The sequence below is a fragment of the Abrus precatorius genome, unplaced genomic scaffold (assembly GCF_003935025.1).
Source record: "Abrus precatorius isolate BTA unplaced genomic scaffold, Abrus_2018 Scaffold7, whole genome shotgun sequence".
Classification (NCBI taxonomy): Eukaryota; Viridiplantae; Streptophyta; class Magnoliopsida; order Fabales; family Fabaceae; genus Abrus; species Abrus precatorius.
In genome coordinates, this window is record NW_020874417.1 from 9,216,973 (window position 1) to 9,230,274 (window position 13,302).

The 13,302-nt window shown below is 28.9% G+C and overlaps 1 protein-coding gene across 1 annotated transcript; it reads left to right on the forward strand.

Annotated features, from left to right (window-relative positions):
- Window positions 1–3,190: 3,190 nt before the first annotated feature.
- On the forward strand, window positions 3,191–4,576 carry LOC113873859 (probable 2-oxoglutarate-dependent dioxygenase AOP1). Its single transcript, XM_027512208.1, has 3 exons — window positions 3,191–3,219; window positions 3,655–3,973; window positions 4,334–4,576. Exons 1-3 carry the CDS (start codon window positions 3,191–3,193, stop codon window positions 4,574–4,576), a joined length of 591 nt encoding a protein of 196 aa, XP_027368009.1.
- The last annotated feature ends 8,726 nt before the right edge of the window (window positions 4,577–13,302 follow it).

Sequence of the window (13,302 nt, forward strand, 5' to 3'; positions counted from 1 at the left end):
GATATGTCATTGCCACTGATCTTTAAGGTGTGTTTCTCCTTAGAAAAACACAATCTATTTCCTACCATGAAAGTTTATTAAGGTCTTTATAACTTAGAAAATTTTTCTTTCTTCAAACATGCATTGTACCTTTTCACTTTAACAACCTCTTAAAATTTGAACCTTAATCGTACTTGAAACATTCTTGAATAAAAGCAATTTAACAACCTCAAACAAAACTTTACTAAATCATCTGCCAAACACTCTCACTTTGACCTTCTCACTTCATGGCAAGGCCAAGTTAGAAGACAACTGATCTGGAGTTAAATACTTGATCATAGTCAAAGTATCTAATCACAACCATCATGCTCATATATATTATGAGAAGAATGATTCATTGTGCTGACAACTAATCACGACCATTAAACTCTATTCCAATCATAAGTTATTTACCCACCCAATGAATCATGGCTTAAGCTCATCTTGAATTTAGTTTTAACCCTGAGCACCAAGTTGCTTAAGCATTTCTCCATTATTTGACAATTGTGACTTTGTTGATAAATGATCAGTTTTATTAGACGCGTTATACATATCATTAAGATGTTGGACACACTTTCGTACTTAGATGATTACAATGCCAAGTATGCATAATGGCAAATCTACCTCATCTAACAATGCATATATGTAAGAAAGGAATCTTTTGGGTTAGGTACACTATCTCATTACCTTATATCCTTATTCAAGTCAATTTCCTTTCGGGGTTAGGTTCACTATCTCATAACCTTATTTTTTATTCAAGTTAATTTTCACTAACTTAAGTGCTAGAGTATTTCCTGAAGGAAAACGTAACATTTGGAGATTACCAAAGTACTATGAACCACTGTTATCAACATCTTATACCCTCCATTATCAAGATTTTAGGCTGCACTCAACCTTGGATATACCTCAAGAATCAGCATACTAATCAAGTTCATTTTGCATTTTTATGTGTCGGCATTATAACGTGATCCTCGTGCTTAAATTTAAAATACTTTTCAAGTTTTCTTACAAATAGCTATAATATATACACCTTTTAACTCATTTTTTAAATATCATAATTTTTTTTCAAACAAATTAGAAGGAGTTCAAAAGGGAGTAGAGTTATCAATTCAAAGAGATTCAAATTTATATAGAAATATTGAGATAATTCAATTAATAAAAACATAAACTAAAAAAAATTCAAGTACGTATATGATAGAATTTATCAAGTACGTACGTGATAGAAGTTATCATAGATCTCAAATAAATTGTTTAGAATTGCAAGAGTTGTTAGTATATAAATTTAAAATCCTGTCTGTGATCAAGTAACCAAAGACAACACAAATCATTATCTTGCAGATCGAATCAAAATCAAGTGAAATCTCACTCATAAAAATAATCGCAGTTGAAGTAAAGAAGGTGAGAAAATTTAACTCAAGAAACAGTTGAAATAGAGTCTCCAAAATCAAATAAATTAGACTTTTTAACTCCTTAGATTTGATAGAGGGTTTAGTTCTGTATGGAAGAAAACACAATAAAATAAAATGCTCAAGAACAAGAAGAAAAATATATAGTTTTATATTAAGTTAAAAATTGTAATACGTACCCTTTGTCTTTCAATGGAATCAATTACTAGTTAAGAAGTAACTAACCTTGGATTAGCATCAACAAGGAAACCCAAAGTATCTAAATAGAATGCTTCTTCCTATTTTACAGTTAAGAACATTTGAAGGTCCAAAAGAAAAATAATCTCCTCTACGATTGTTCCACTGAGATTACTTTTAGAGATATTAGCCAACAGAGCTCAAAGCTTCGCATCACTAATTTAAGCAACCAAAGGTTAACCTCATTCGCCTCACCAACCAACAAAGTAACATTAGCTATAATTAACTACTTATAATCATATCATTAATACAACTTCTGAATAATTAAATTTTCTCCCTCTGCATACAATTGCATCCGTGTTTCTTTAATTATACGCGAGATGAGGAAAAAAATAATCTTAATACATAAAAAAGTGCAATATGTTAATCTTAACTATTTATATATGAATTTGTGATCAAGAGTAATTCCTCTTAACTGTTGTACTCTCACTAGAACTTATTGTAAAAGAAAAATTAAGGTAATGAACTTCTTTCATTTTCAAAATGAGATTTCTTTTTTTAAAATAAAAAAATAAGTGTATTTTTTTATTTTTAAAAAAAGGCTCTTTTAAGAATACAAATAAACTTACTCTAAATATGCAAAACTATGGCATATCATGCAAATTTTCGTAATTCGTATCTCTAAAAATATAAAAGGAAATGTTTTAATTTAAGCATCTAAAAATGCCAAGATTAAAGTGATTAATGATATTAATCTATCATTCTTAACTCTTACAAATAATTTTTTAATGAATTCACTCTCACGTAATGTCATATTATAATTTTTAAATAAAATATATTTTTTATTTATATTAAAAGTATAATTTAATTACTTTTTAAATGAGAGTGTGAAAACTTATTCATATAATACAATGATAATTAATTTACTAGATAAAACAATTAAGAATTCAATATATTTTAAGTAGATAAGAGAGACTCCTAGAATTTAAACTTATGACATATATGATTATATATATATATATATATATATAGAATTATACACAAAATTGTATTGAAAACAAAAATTTCATGACTACTAACTCTTAATTTTAACCATTTATACATAATTGTAAAACCTTAATTTATTATTTTCATATTTTATATAAAAAGGTTCCCATATTATAGATAGACGCACACACAAGGTCGTGAAGTAACTTCTTGCATTCTTAAATTAAATTTGAAAAGCATCAATTAGGATGATGGCAACCGAACCAGTGTGTGACGGTCCACTTCCTGTTGTTGAATTCTCGAATGAAAAGATGAAGCCTGGCTCCGATACGTGGCTTGAAGCTTGTAAAGTGGTGCGGAGAGGATTTGAGGATAACGGTTGTTTCCTAGCACGGTTTGACAAGGTTGGTCCAGAGCTTCTCAACTCCGTTTTCTCTGCAATGGAACAACTCTTTGGTCTTCCATTAGAAACCAAAAGGAGAAAAACCAGTGATAAACCAAACCATGGATACACGGGTCAAGTACCTGCATCCCCTCTATTTGAATCTTTTGCTGTTGACAATCCATCTAATATTGAAGATTGCCAAAAATTCACACACGTGATGTGGCCGGCAGGAAATGACCATTTCTGGTATTTATCATCATTCCATTTTTTGCTATAATATTTGTTTCTCAGCTCTCAATTATTTATAAAACAAAACCAGATACAATTCATTAGATACTTTGATTTGATTCAACGTTGTTTATTAACTAAAATTAAAATTTCATCTCGATAAAAAGTTCATATTTAATGTTGTGAGTTACAGAAGTAAAATTTTAATTTTGAATGAAAAAGAATAGAAAGTCTGAAGTTTTATATATTTTATACTAAGATAAATTATACTTGATATTTTTCTAATCACTTTAACTCTTACAAGGAAGTTTAATTGGTAGCAAAAAATATAAAAAAGACTAAAGTGAGAAAGTATATAATTATGAGAGGTAAAATATTATTTACCCTTTATAATAGCTACCGGTACCATATAGTTAACTTTCTTATTTAAATTTATTTTTGTCTTGTAAATAGTGAAAATGTCTGTGCATATGCTAAGCTGTTAGAAGAACTAGACGAAATCGTGAAGAAAATGGTGTTTGACAGCTATGGTTTGGACAAGCACAAATATGAGTCGCTCCTTGAATCAACCAATTACGCTTTTCGGAGCTACAAATACAGGATACCTGAGATGGATGAGAGCAATGTGGGAGTGAATTCTCACACAGACTCAACCTTTATAACCATACTGCATCAGAAGGTAGCTGGCTTGGAAATTAAATTGAAAGATGGAGAATGGTTTCGGCTTGATGCCTCACCTTTGTTTTGTGTCATGGCTGGTGATGCATTTATGGTAAAACTTTATTAAATAATCTCATAGTAAAATAACTTTAAACGTTTGTTGTTGATCATTTTCTTTTATACTTCGAGTTTTGTTTTAAATATGTTGCTAATTCTTATATTTTTGCAGAACTTTGATTCTAGTCTCTCTGTTTATAACTTTTAGTCCTCCATGAAGACTTGGTTAACTTAAAAATTATCACGCGTAAAAGTTTTATAAAGTAACATAATCGTTTCTTAAAAAAATCAAACACTAACATTAATAAAAAGTTATATGACTGTAATCAAAATTTCATGAAAATGTAAGGATAAAAAAGATACTTATGGTTAATTTTTATTTGGTTAACATTTGACATTCATTTTCTTGGCCTAGGTATGGAGTAGTGAAAGGATACGCCCTTGTGAACATCGTGTGATTTTAGAATCGAAGATAACAAGATACTCTTTGGGACTACTTTCATACAGTAATAAGATGGTGCAAACTTTAGAGGATCTGGTGGATGAGGAACATCCCATACGCTATAAGCCATTCGACCACTATGCATACGTTGCTTTCCGTTTCACAGAAGGAGGAGTCAAATTTACAAGTCGAATCAAAGCATTTTGTGGCATTTAATTTAAGAAAATCTATGTTTCATGTGAAGTTTTTGAAGTCGATGTTATATTTCTCTGATATGAAAGGAATAAGGTTAATGCTTTGGTACCTTCAAATTTAAACGCATATAGATACTCATCTTAAGTGGCGAAGTAATATATTTATTGACATGTATAGATTATTTAATTAACTCAATTTTTATTTACGGTATTTATCTTTTATTTTAAATTTGTAAACACAGTAATATCTTTTATTTAATCAACCTTTATATTGCTGACGAACACCCAACACCATGGACCAACTACGTTACCCGATCCATCATTGTTGGTCACATTGAAGAACACGTTGTTCATAGCACGTGTGACCCACGGAGATCTACGGTGTGACTTTCTCCAAGTGTTAGAAAAACAGGGTCTCAAGGACTTATTAATAAATATATAAATTATTATCTATAAATTTAAATGATGTACAATTGTCAACTTATTATTATGCCACACAAGAAGGGTAATTGAAGAATTTACCAAAGAATAATTGACACGTCAGAAGTTGAATAAATGTAAGAGTTCCCTTCTTGTCTATTCTAACTTATTAGTTTATACATTACAAAAGGAAATATTGCTAGTTATAGGCATAATTAAGAAATCAGAATCGATTTTTTTTTAATGTTATTAATTAATGTACCTTTATTTTCATTTTTAATGCGATTTTGATAAAAATTTTCTGTTTTTAATTTTTTAAAACACTATTTCAGATAATAAAGTTTTGTATTGATGGGTGAGTAAAAAATTTTAATGAGCAAGAGAATCAATAACTAAATTGTCTTAGATCTTTTAGACAAACTGAATACATAAATTTAAACTTAAGCCCACTCTTTCCTGTTTTATTAATGAATTGAACATTTAAATTTTAATGATATTAAAGTTAGGTATAGGAAAAAAATTGAAAAAAAATGGAAGTCAAATGAAAAATAAAATAGTTAAAATTAAAATTACTCATAATATCTAAAATCTCAAGAAAGAAGGATAAGTCTAGACAAAGATAATAATAATAATAATAATAATAATAATAATAATAATAATAATAATAAGCACCATTAACAAAGACCCAAATTTTAAGTAAACCCTAAGATGTGCAGCTGAAGTTCAAATTTAAAATATAAGCCAAAACTAATAATTAAATCCAAGTCACAGTTGATCTCTAAAAACCGGTCAATTAATTCAAATTTAAGCTTATACTCTCACATTTTTTTAATCTGCAGTACATTCAAATTCTAATACACTAGATAGTAAAATCTTTATAATAGTTATTGCAACTTGTAATTTGGGTGTAAAAATTTAGGATGTTTATGTAATTTTTCCTCTTCCGATGAAATGAATAAAGATTAATTTACGCTGAATTTAATATCATACGAAATGGATTTAATTAATTTGAATTGAGATTTTTTTATCATCGGAGTTGAACATTTTTCGACTATAGATATTATTTTAATGACAAGTTTGAAAAATCCTTTTACTATAATCTGAATTAGTTTTGTTCTAGTTTAAATTTGCATTTTTGTAATTCTTTATTTTACTTTTTAGTCTAGCTTTCATTAACCTCAAGAGTTAATGTTTTTAATAAAAAATGACATTTAAAAATATTTTTATAAGTTAAAGAATTAAAGTAAACTATAAAAAGTTAGAAGACAAAATGAAAAATACTTTAAAGTTAAAAGGAAAAAAAATACTAATTTTATCAAAATATTTTAAATAATTTTAAAGTATAAACTCTAAACTCTAAATATCATAACAAAAAATATTTAGCTTGAATAGAAAAATGCTTCCGAAAGCATAATCCTAATTTCAGAAACTTATTTTCAGAAATAATTAATAAATCCACAAATTAATTTTCAGAAGGGTAAAAATATAAATTTGGAAAATAATTGAATTTTAAAACCTTATTTCTAAAAATGTAAAATCCTAATTTTGTAAACTTATTTTCTAGAAATAATTAATAATTCTAAAAATTAATATTTAAAGTATAAAAATTTAAATTTAGAAATTAATTTAATTCTAGGAACTTATTCGTGAAAGTGTAGAATCTTAAATCCAAATATTCTTAATGATTCCATAAATTAATTTTTAAAAGTATAAAAATTTAAATTTGGAAATTAATTTAATTATAAAAATATATTTTCAAAAGTGTAGAATCCTTAATCTGAAAAATTATGTTCATAATTAGTTAATAATTTTGAAAATTAATTTCCAGAAGAATAAAAACTTAAATTTAGAAATTAGTTTAATTTCATAAATTTATTTTAGGAAGTTTAAATTCTTAATTTTAGAAATTTATTTATGAAAATATTTAATAATTTTGAAAGTGTAAAAACTTAAATTAAGAAATTAATTTTAATTCTAAAAGCTTAACAACTTGTCAACTTTAAGAAGTGATAAAGAAATAAGAAAGATGAAAATCCTGTAACATAGTGTATAAGGATAAATGCCTAGGATTTTGATTTTTTCTTGTGACTTGTTAAATATAATCCAATTCAAATTTACTCTATTGTATTCATGTAATTATCATTCATCTAATCAACATTTATAACTACATAATAATTATAGAAAACTGATAGTCTTCTTATTTGAATATTATTTTAATGATAATTGGAATTAACATACAAATAAAAATATTAAGATTTATTAAACTTAATTAGTTAATTAAAAGATTAAAGAATAAATTGATCTTCTTAATCTTTTATCCTTTAGATCGATTAACCCATTAAAAATATGATCATTTATTAATTGATTAATTAAGATTAACTCTTCAATAGTACATAAAAGCAAAAGAATAATTTCGATTAACATCTAATATAAATAATTTAAATTTAAATTACAGTTCACAAATTTTACATATTAAGTATGTACCTTAGTCTCATAGTAAGAAAGAGATGTTTGTTATACATACTTAAAAAATACAACATAAAGTGAACTAAACAATAAATATTTATTCATAATCCTAATAAAAGGGAAAAAGAACCCATTTGCTTTGGGAGAAATATTACTCTGTTCTAAGGAGTGGTTTAAGGAAGAGAAGAGGGATGTTGCCCAGTAGAAGTTTTTGAACTCATAATACTTATTCAATCTTGAGGTAAGATAGAGAAAGAGGTAGATCACTTTAAAAAACCTTGAGACTACCTTCAAAAATCAACAAGTACCCTCTTAAAACCTTCAAGTTTTATTTATATTACATTGAGCATGAGTGTACTCACTTTAAGCAAGCTCAAAATAGAGAATCTTATGATTTAAGCTTGGGGCGTGCTCATCTTAGCACACCTTAAACAGAGTGTATAACTTCTTTGAGCATGGGGTGTTTTAACTTGTGTAACATCCCTATTTTATTAATTATTAATTTCATACTTGATGTGAGTTGTTAATACATGTCGCTTGAAATTAGGAGAGTTTTAGATGTGTGAGTTGCAGAATTTTTCTCTGTAGCAAGACATGTCTCGCTGTAGCGAGAATGCTCTCACTGTAGCTAGAATGATAGACAATAAAGTGCAATTTTGTCTAATTTTTTCACTGTAGCGAAAATTTCTCGTTGTAGCGAGAATGTCGCGAGTCTAGAGTTATTTAAGAGTTTTCAAGTTAGAAAACTTGGATTACAATCCAAGTTTCGAGCTCTCTCTTGTTCTCTCGACCCCTAACCCTCTTCTTAGAAAATATCTCCAAAACCTCAACTTTCTTACAAATCCAAGCTTGGGAACTTCATCAATAAACTCCAAGTAATTTCTTGAAGCTTTGTTTTTCTTTTTGGGTGTTTTCTAAGTTTCTCCTTTCTCAAATTGTTCTATTTTGTGATATCTAGGAAAATCTTGGTCCTTTTACTCAAAACCTTTGCCAAAATCTCTTTCAAAATTTCGTCTCACGGTAAGGAGAGCTCTATTTCATTGCTAGGAACTATTGTATGTATAGGTGAAAATACTTGAAATGAGTATGTTTTGATTGATAACATTTGATTGATGTGTTTAAAACATGCTCCGTGATGTTTGAAAATGATATATGATGAGTATGATATGTTTGAATCTGAGCATGTGTATGATGTACTGAGCCTGAGAGGAATAACCCTCGACAATGAGAAAGTAATATATAATGAAATAATGAAATAGAAAGAGACATAGAAAGATGAGATATAAAAGAGAAAGAGAAAGGAAATCAGAATGGATACAAAAAGGACAAGTATAGATAGTTCAGAGGTACACTTGGAGTGTGAAAGATGAAGAAGACTAAAAAGTTTTGGGGAAATGAGGGTGGTGGATGTTCCTCTTGAATTGTGCACTATAAATGAGAGTAGGAGTACCACAGGCCTCACACTCGTTTCCTGACCTATACTCCTGATCACATTTTTGCTAAAAGGGGCCTGGTCTGCACACGTTGTATCCGTGTAGCTGCGACTATCCAACAACTATCTATACTAAGGAAGACCTCAAGGGATCTCAGGGGCAGTGAAAATTGAGAATGGAACTGAGTATGAAATGATTACTGAAAGAAAAGAGAGATAAACATAAGTTGTATGTATAACTGAATCGATTTTATGATGCATGTTAGATGTTGACTTGTATTATTGGATTCTTTGTGTATGTATGCCTGGAATGAATGTAGAGACTCATCCTTATGTAACCATTTCAGGAAGCCCAGATGACGGCACCCAGGGAGGGAATTAGAATAGTAGATAGTTCAGAAGTAAATATAGTAAATGATGTTTTTGGCGAGTATTAGAGACTTACTTCTTTTAGAATTCTTGTACATGATAGTGAGATACCTAGTGAGATAGTGATGATGGAGTTAGAGTTAGCCTTTAGTATCCCTTTTGATTTGTCTATACATAGAATCCATCACATCTTCTATATTTATATCTTTTCTGGTATTGAGAGAACCCCTGCAGTAGTAACGTATCTTGTTACGTATTATGACCACGATCAGTCTAGAGTACCATTGTGATGGACGATCGGGCATATTACAGGTGTTCAGGTCATCGTAGACCCGAACGATTAGTATCTTGGCTCGAATGATGAGTTGACTGCTGAAGACCTAGCGATGATAGAAGATTAGCACGAGAGGATGACTAGTGCCACTTGGTCAAAGGGTGGTTAGGCTGCTCATTAGGCCATTATTATTTTGAGTACTTGTAAATGCAAATGAATGGTCTTAATGTATTTTGATAACTTTATGTGTATTTGAAATACAAATATATGTTGTACATTATGAAGCAAATTATGACTACGATACTTAATGATTAATGTTTTATTATTCAAGTTTTCTGATTTAAACCTTTGTTATTCAAGATCTCTCCGATTTTGATTTTTTTTTTTTTACTATTATGATGTTAATTAAAAATAAGGATGTTACAACTTGAGCATTGAATGTGTTGATTTTACATGGGCTAACATAGGGCATGTTGGCTTTGAATTGGTAGCAGATGGCGTGTTGATTCAGCAAAGGTGGTGTTGATCCCCTTGTTTGACATAACTAAATTTTTTTTGCCCCCTTTTCTTTGATTATCACTACATCCTACAATAAAAATAGATAAAATAGCCAACATAGATCATAAATCAATGGATCGAACAACACAATAAGCCACTAATTTCTAATTTAAGTGACAAATTAATAATTTCAAAAAAGAATTTATGGAAGTGTGTGTGAATACCTAAATTTTGTTTAAAAATTTTTAAGTTTTATTTTTAAAAAAATTCTGAATTTATTTTTTTATAAAAAGAGAATAAGAACAAAATATTTTAAGAAAATTAAAGTTTTCTTTAACAAAATGGAAAATTTCAAAATTGAAAAATGAAACATTGCAAATAATTTTACCCATAAAGCAATACTTGCTTTGTACATCAAAAAGAAAAAATTCAGAATTTTTAGACTTTTGTGAAAAACCCTCAAAGCAACAAGGGGGGAATAAAATCATAGAAAAAGGGGAGCCATAAGGAGAGGCTAAGAAAATTTGAGAGGGGAACATTTTGAAGAGAGAGAGAGAGAAAAAGAAAGAAATGGAGAGAACTATGAAAGGAAAAACATCAAAAGGAGGCTAAAAAGTATTTTGAGATGAGATAATTTTCAGATAGAGAGAAGGAGAAGGTGGTGAAGAAAAAGGAAATAAAGGAAAACAAGGAAAAAAAATCCAAGAATATTAAGGAGGTCTTCCACGCATTCTATGAATTTTTAATGTATATTCAAGCATATTCACACTATGAATGTAAGTTTCGTACAATAAAGTCATCTTTTAATCATTTCTAACCTTTTAAAGTCTTTTTTTTTTTTCACACCATTAAAGTTCTTTGAATCATTACCTAAACCCTAAACCATAAAGTCTTTTCTTTTTTACCATTTTCTTTCCTAAATCTCAATCCATCATTCTCATCCATAGAAGGTCATTCTCCTCAACTTATCTCCGACAATTAAAAAATAATAATATTTTCCTCTCTACTTTTGTTCTTTTTCTCCCTCAACCTACATTCCTAACCATGAAAACTTTTCTCCCTTAACTATGAAAGTTTCTCTTCCTCAACTCATCACTCCAACCATGACTTTCACCAAACATGTCTCCATTCCTTTCTTGACCTCTCTTTTCAAAACAGAAAGAAAAGAAAACAAATGAGTTCTGTCAAACCTAAAGTTTTTTAAATTTTGGAATTTTTCTTTTTAATAAAAAATTAAAATGTCTTTAATCCAAAAATTTTATTTTCTTTCTCTTTATGATAACAAGTGACCTAAATTACACCAAATAATGACAATTTTTATTTATTTGAGTTGTATTTTTATTTACACCATATAAGGAATTTACGTATAGCTTATGCTATCTTAAATTTTACTTTCAATATGAATCTTCAAATTCAAATATTTTATTTACAAATAAATTTTTTAACGATTTGCAATATAGTTATGTGATCTTACTTCACTTTTTATATTGTTGATCGTAGAACGCATGTATAACTGCGTTATCTTATATCCTTAGTATAATAATTCTATCAAAATAATTTTAATCTCAAAATAAACTTTCTTTTATTAAACTTAATTTTAATCAAGACTAAACCCTCATTTTGGTCCTAATAGATTTTGAATTTGACATTTTAGTCCCTGAGAAATTAAAAATGTCATGTTAGTTTCAAACTTTCATCTTCGTCTTTTATTTTAGTTCCTAACGCAGATTCTGTTAACGCAGATTCTGTTAATAAACAATAACAGAAAGTTGACATGTCACGTTAAATGTCATGTTAGAAGCTCAACTGGCTGAAACGACGTCATTTTGAGGGATTCTGAAAGTGAACATGGTAAAATGCTTGTAATTGAGAAAAATGGCATCATTGGAAGAAATTGAACAAGTGCCCCTAATTGCCCATATAATGGTGCATATTTCCCTTTTTGTCTTAGAGAAGAATCTTAAGATTTATTGTAGAATTTTACCAAAATTGTGTTTAGCGTTAGAATATTTAGAGAATGAAAGGTAGGAAGTTGATGAATCCACATTTTACTAAATTTTTATACATCATTTATTACTTTTTATAGAAAAGAATAGACTTGGATAGTGTAAATAAGATGAATATTCCAATTAGGCTAAATAATATAGGTTTCTTAGTTTTTAGTTAATTTACATTGATTTATATAGTTATTTTACATGTTTTGATCATTTGAATAATGTGGCAGGAATCCCCAAGCTTATTTTAAAGAATTATTGGATTTTGAGGAATTTGAGGTGAAAGTAACTACTTTCAAGATTGGTAGTGACAACTACAACAAGCTACTTCTAGCAAAGGAACCAAAGTGATCACTTTCAAAGCTTAAAGTGACAACTACAGCAGCCCAGAATCCACTAAACCTGCGCGTGGTTACTATGAAAGTTCATAGTAATCACTCCAGAGCATGCAGAATTAAAGGTGCTGCACGTAGTTACTATTAAAGTTCATAGTGACAACTCCAGAGAGTCCAAAATGTCCCAGTGTTGCGCGTGGTTACTATAAACTTTCATAGTAATCACTCCAGAAAGGCAAAATCAAACTGATGCTGCACATGTTTACTATGAAAGAATGAAAGTAATTACTTTGGAGGGCGCCAACTTTAGTGTAAATAGATTTTTACCAAATTAGGGTAGGGAGTTCTTACACTTTTTGTACCTTTTCTCTTCTTTACCAATTTAGGAACACTTGGAGAGCCTAGGGTGGCTTTGGGTGACAGCCAAGGGTTCAACCTAGGGTTTGATTTCCATTTTCTCCTTACTTCTCTTTGATTTTTGTATTGCTGCTATTGATTTCTCTTACTTTCATTTTGTAATTATGAGACCCATCCTCATGGAGGGTTAATTTTCTTGTAATCTCTAATGAGTTCATATGAATTCTTGAATTCTTGGTTTTTTGAATGTTAATGCAAATCTTTTTCTTCCATGAATTTCTTCCTCCCAAACTCTTGAATTGAATTAATGGTCGAATGAGGGGAGCATTACGTAATGAACCCTAATTCGTTTTAAGGAAATTCTAAATTTGAATTGCTTAATTCTTGTTTAATTCCAAGATTACGTAATCAAGAAATGAGAGATTGGAGTTTATTGGATTGCTTAATTCATATGAAAACATAAGGTTGATTTTCGCTTGTGAAATCAACCTAATTCTAGGAGGAGAGGAAGAGTATTAAATCTTGAGAGGAATAGGGATAGAGTTTATATGAATGAACTAGGGGTTACTACATTTTATCGATTAAACTTTGTAATTTAATTTT

Coding starts and splice junctions, on each gene's coding strand:
- LOC113873859 (XM_027512208.1), top strand. CDS start 3,191: ATGTGGCCGGCAGGAAATGACCATTTCTG. Junction 3,220..3,654: donor GCAGGAAATGACCATTTCTG/GTATTTATCATC, acceptor TCTTGTAAATAG/TGAAAATGTCTGTGCATATG. Junction 3,974..4,333: donor TGGCTGGTGATGCATTTATG/GTAAAACTTTAT, acceptor TTCTTGGCCTAG/GTATGGAGTAGTGAAAGGAT.